The sequence below is a fragment of the Rosa chinensis genome, chromosome 3 (assembly GCF_002994745.2).
Source record: "Rosa chinensis cultivar Old Blush chromosome 3, RchiOBHm-V2, whole genome shotgun sequence".
Lineage (NCBI taxonomy): Eukaryota > Viridiplantae > Streptophyta > Magnoliopsida > Rosales > Rosaceae > Rosa > Rosa chinensis.
In genome coordinates this window covers 33,701,778-33,707,777 of record NC_037090.1, presented here as the reverse complement: position 1 = coordinate 33,707,777, position 6,000 = coordinate 33,701,778, and the positions used below count along the sequence as shown (strand labels likewise).

General features: G+C 49.8%; 1 protein-coding gene across 1 annotated transcript; it reads left to right on the top strand.

The window, feature by feature from the left end:
• Window positions 1-2,273: 2,273 nt before the first annotated feature.
• LOC112194472 lies at window positions 2,274-5,314 on the top strand. Its single transcript, XM_024334707.1, has 4 exons — window positions 2,274-2,684; window positions 3,677-3,995; window positions 4,038-4,352; window positions 4,446-5,314. Exons 1-4 carry the CDS (start codon window positions 2,274-2,276, stop codon window positions 5,312-5,314), a joined length of 1,914 nt encoding a protein of 637 aa, XP_024190475.1.
• The last annotated feature ends 686 nt before the right edge of the window (window positions 5,315-6,000 follow it).

Sequence of the window (6,000 nt, the reverse complement as noted above, 5' to 3'; positions counted from 1 at the left end):
AATGTGGCCAATACCAGAATGATGACGTCCTCAAGTGCAGGATCTTTGGCACTTCACTGTCGGGCGCTGCCTTCAGATGGTTTTCTAAACTCAGACCAGGGACAGTGGCGGATTGGCCGGCAATGGAACTACTTTTCCGTGAGACATTTGGGACTATTGAACCTGAAGTAGACCTAGCCTCTCTCACTCAGATGGCCCAACAGCCTATAGAATCGGCAGTCGCTTATCTTCAGCGCTTTCAAATCCAAAAAGCAAAACTGAATGTCATTCTGCCCGAAAAGGAGTTAGTCAAGTTGGCGGTCAAAGGTTTGGAGCCTCGACAACGAAAGAAGCAGCATGGCAGCATGATTCAGTCGATGGGGGAGCTCATCACAGAGGTGGGCAGTTTCGAGCATCTCCTCAGAGAAACAGATGCAAGGAAGAATGCTTCTAGAGGGACGTATGTGCCAGGTAAACACCGTACTGTAGCGGCCCTGAGCTACCAGCAGGCCACCTACGACCCTTATTACCATCACAATACTGGAGAAACGGTCCAGGACGATGAAGAGGACGAGGATAATGATATAGCAGCCTATGAGCTAACCGGGAAGAAGAACCCGTCCTTGAAGCAGTTGAAGATTTCAAAGGAGCCTGTTAAGCTTAAATCAATGGCCTTCACCAAGCCGGAGTTCGCGACATATACTTATGATGCCAATAAAGCTCACGAGATCCTCGACGAGATGATCGCTGCGGAGATGGTGAAGACTGATTTTGAGCCTTTTCTGCGACCAGAGCAGTTGAAAGGAAAGAAGTACTGCAAGTTCCATAATCTGTGGAACCACAATACCGCGGACTGTGTAAAACTCAAAGACCAGATTCAGGTATGGCTTAATAACGGTAGTTTGCAGGTAGAGGCTCTAGTCACAGCGGCGGCACTAGTTGACGTGGATCCCTTTCCTGACACCGGGATCAATATGGTCAATGTGGATTGGAACAAGCAGCAGCGACAGAAAACAACTCTGGATTTGGTTCCGAGCAAGCAGACTGATAGGTCTATCGCGGATGAAATGCCAGCCAAGGGTAGAATTGAGTCAACCAACCAGGCTTCACCCGTGATCCTATGCTCGCGATGTAAAGAGGAGTGCGGTATCCAAATACCGCACGAGGAGGTCGAGCAGACATTTCACTTTGGATCCTTACCACCAATCAAGTGGGCTTCCTCGTCACGGAACTATCAGCCTTCCAGTCCAAGAGAAAGGGAGAAGACGAAATCACCACCATCCCCCAGAGACTCCAACTTATTCATGAAGCTAAAAGCAGCCGCGGTTGGTCCGAAACAGGAAGAGTCCAGGAGCAATTGCAAAGATATGCTGACCAAGCCCTATATACCACTTGCGTCGGCTAACCCTATCAAGGAGGGCAGATGGTACACCAGGGAAAAGGGGAAGGCGGTGGAGATTAGCTCGTCCAGGAAACGGAAACTGCAGCGCAGGTTTGGAGAAGCCAAACGCGCTCTAGAGGCTTTAGATCAGGGCCTGATCAAACCTTCCCAACTGGTCAAGTCGCCCGAACAATACCAGAAAGAGATGGAAGCGCTGGCTGCTAAGCCATTAAGACCTCCCCGTGGTTTTAACAAACAAACAGATTCACTAACAGGGGCCTCAAAGCCCAGTGTGTTTTGCAGGATTTCAGAGGAGCGCTCACTACCTCTTGCGCGAATGGAGAACTCGCCAACTCGGCGTCCGCATGTCAGGCGCCGGCTATTCCGTGAAGCACCAGTGGTCAAAGCTTCAGTCTTTGAGAGGCTGGGGGGCAAAGACAGGACTGGTGACACCTTGCAGTGGTGACCTAAGAAAATCCAAAGTATGGTCATCTCTGCCTCAGAGGAGCGCTTGGAACCTGAGAGCGCTAAGCCTGTTGTTGTGGAGCAGGAACTGGAATCACAAGAGCTTGAACATTGCGAGGTAAAAGGACTCACGGAAGAGTCGTTGGTAGATTGTTTGGCTAAGCAATTCCAAACTGATATCCCGGTCGAAGAACCCAAGTTTGAGTTGGACGATGACATGGAAGGGACCGAGACAGCTGACGTTTCTTGCAACATGGTTTATGTACTCCCCGCGAGATATGCATTGCCAGTCGCTGCTCAAGATTGCGTGGGGACAAAAGAAGAGGGTGTACAGCCATTGCAGGTCACTTCAGCAGCGGCAACGCCTGCAGAAGATGGAGTCTAGCAGGAAACATAAGAGATTCCGAACAAGGGGTCACTCATGCACTTCTCCAAACCAACGCCAGCTATGGTCCATCACATGCGACCACTATACATTACGGCAGACATCAGCGGTATCAAAGTTAGCAAAATCATGATTGACACCGGAGCAGCCGTTAATGTTGTCACTACTCGGACCATGCACTTGCTTGGGATTAAGCGGGAGAAGATCCAGTCCACGTCTCTTGCACTCAAAAATTTCGCAGGCACAGTGACAAAAACCTTAGGGCTATTGTTCTTGCGCATTAAGGTCGGCCCAGCCGAGGGAGTCTATGCCTTCTTCGTGACGGATTGCTATGCGGCCTACAGTGCCATTTTGGGCAGAGACTGGATCCACAGGAGTTACTATGTACCCTCGACACTTCATCAAGAGCTGGTTATGTGGAATAGGGGAACAGATACGGCGGAAGTGGTCAAAGCAGATCCCCGTCCATTCCCGGTCTCCGCAAATTATGTAGATGCCAGATACTATTTGGAGCCTATCACTCCATTGCAGGTTAGTGGCATCGATGATAAGGGCCGCCCCACAGGGGTGACGGCCTCTGAACTGGCACAGTGGGGGCTCACGCTCGCAAAAGAAGGCTTGGAAAGGCCTGGCCACGCTGTGCCCAAACCCTTAACCGATTAATGGATTACAACCTCTCGGAGGAGGGGATAGAGGCCTTCCACTCGATACATGAACGACTGTCATCATACATGGTGGAAAAAGAGGCTTATGATCGCATCGCGACCTTAGAGGTCGTTAATGAAGAACTTTCTGATCCGGAGGACGAAGATGAAGTCCGCATTCAACTTGCCCCGGCAGCGCTAGACGATACACCTCCTAAAGTTAGAGACCCTACTGAGAAGGTCAATCTGGGCACAGCGAGCGAGCCTATGGAGGTATCTATCAGCGCTTACCTAGAGCCTAGCGAGAAACAGAGGCTCACTGACTTATTGCTAGAATTCAAGGATTGCTTCGCAGAGAAGTATGAAGACATGCCCGGCCTGTCACCAGACTTGGTTTGTCATCAACTACCAACTCTCCCTGACAAGAGGCCCGTCAAGCAGGAACCTCGACGAATGAATTCGGAGACCCAGATTCTCGTTAAGGAGGAGGTAGAGAAAATGCACAAGTCGGGTATTATAAGGGTCGCCAAGTATAATCAGTGGCTATCTAATATAGTGCCTGTCCGGAAAAAGAATGGCAAGATGAGAGTCTACGTCGATTATAGAGACTTGAATCTCGCTACACCTAAGGATGTTTACCCCATGCCGGTCGCGGATATGTTGGTAGATGCTGTGGCAGGACATGAGTTGTTGTCCTTCATGGACGGTACTGCAGGATATCACCAGATTCCGGTCGCTGAAGAAGACAGACATAAGACCGCTTTCCGCTGCCCTGGCTTCGCAGGAGTTTTTGAATATGTGGTCATGCCGTTTGGCCTGAAGAATGCTGGTGCGACTTATCAAAGAGCCATGAACTTGATCTTCCACGATATACTGGGAAAGGTTTTAGAGATATATATCGATGACGTAGTCGTCAAGTCTCAGAAGGAGGACCATATCGCGGATCTCAGGAAAGTATTCGAGCGCATGCGAAGACATAGACTTAAGATGAATCCGGCCAAATGTGTGTTTGGGGTCCAGGCAGGAGATTTTTTGGGGTTCATAGTTCATCAGCGAGGGATTGAGGTCCCCGAAGACAAGGCGAGCGCAGTTATCAACGCGTCTCCCCCGCGGACGAAAAAGGAATTACAGCGTCTTTTGGGTAAGATCAATTTCCTAAGACGTTTTATCTCTAACTCTGCAGGCAAAATCCAACCGTTCTCGCCATTACTAAGGTTACAAGGGCAGAATGAGTTTGTGTGGGAGGCTAAACATCAAGAGGCTTTCGACAGTATCAAGGCCTATTTAGTAAGCCCACCAGTCCTGGTTCCACCCAGAGCCGGGGTCCCATTAAAGCTGTACATTTCAACAGCTGAGGCCTCCATTGGCAGCCTGCTCGCTCAAGACAATGAGGGAGGTGTCGAGCATGCTATATTTTACCTTAGCCGCACATTGACAGACTGCGAGACAAGGTACACCCCTATGGAGAAGCTGTGCCTCACTCTGTACTTTTCAGCGTGCAAGTTACGACACTACATGCTATCCTTTACCACTTGCATCATCGCTCAAACCGACCTGGTCAAATACATGTTGTCCCGGCCTATCTTGAGAGGCCGCATTGGCAAATGGGTATTGCCTCTCTCAGAGTTCTCGCTCCAGTATGTACCACAGAAAGCTGTCAAAGGGCAGGCCATCGCAGACTTTCTCGCACATCATCCTACGTTAGAGATACCCGCACTGAAGGAGTTAGAGATTGCATGCACCAATACAACTCGACCAGATTTGGCGTGCATCCCTGAGTACGCGGTTTGGTACCAAGCTACAGTCTCCCTACAGCCTTGGGTTTTATTCTTTGATGGCTCAAGAACGGACACACTGGCTGGCGCGGGGATTGTTCTGGAAAACCCGGCTGGTGACCGCTTCTCTTATTCTTTCCAGCTAACATTCCAATGTACTAATAATCAGGCTGAATATGAAGCTCTTATCATTGGACTCGAAGTCTTACTGGAAATGGGCGTACGGGACGTTCAGATTCGCGGCGATTCTCAGCTCGTTATAAACCAGCTCCAGGAAAAATATCGTTGTGCGAGTTGGTTGCTCGTGCCATATCTGAATCGCGCCGTCGAGCTTCTGGACCAATTTACCGATGTCGATCTGGAACATATACCACGCGAGCGTAACTTTGCAGCTAATGAGCTCGCTCAGTTGGCCACAGGAATCACATTGAAGTATGGAGTGCGCGAGCGCATTTTGAAAGTTGAGCGTCGCACATTACCTTTGTGGCTTGCCCGACCTGATCCACCAGATGATCCTGAAGTGGCGGTACTAGAACCTATTGATGTGGATTGGCGAATCCCGCTGATTGAGTACCTCAAACAACCAGTTCCCGGAGCTGACAGGAGGATTCGCTTCCTCGCATTGAACTACTTCCTTCGAGGCGATGAATTACGACGACGTGGGGAGGATGGCATAGATTTTTGATGTGTCTATGGTCGCGAAGCTAAACGATTGATGCGCGAGGTGCACACGGGGATATGTGGAGCCCATCAAGCTGGACCTAAGATGCGCTGGCTTCTGCGACGTCATGGTTATTATTGGCCTAGCATTTTGAAGGATTGTATCGCATTTGCCAAAGGTTGTGAGGACTGTCAAGCGCATGGTCCAGTCCAGTATGTTCCTAACATTCCAATGCAGCCTATTATTAAGCCTTGGCCTGCGCGAGGCTGGGCACTGGACTTGATTGGGATGATCCATCCTCATTCTTCCCTCCAGCACAAGTTTATCATCGTCGCCACTGACTACTTCACTAAATGGGTTGAAGCAGAGCCTTTGAAGGAGGCTTCCGGTGCCGCCATTCGCCAGTTTATTTTCTGTAACATTCTCTGCAGGTTTGGTATCCCTGAGGTGCTGGTTTCAGACAAGGGGGTAGCGTTCATGGGAGGCCCCGTCGAGGAACTGGTCAATGATTTTGGTATTCAATTCACACATAGCACTCCGTATTATGCTCAATCTAATGGTCGAGCGGAAGCTAGCAACAAGACAATCATCACCTTACTAAAGAAGATGTTGGTAGAGAACCCTCGACAATGGCATGACACTTTGTATGAGACACTTTGGGCCTATCGCACTTCTAAACGGAATCCCACCGCCACAACGCCGTATGCGCT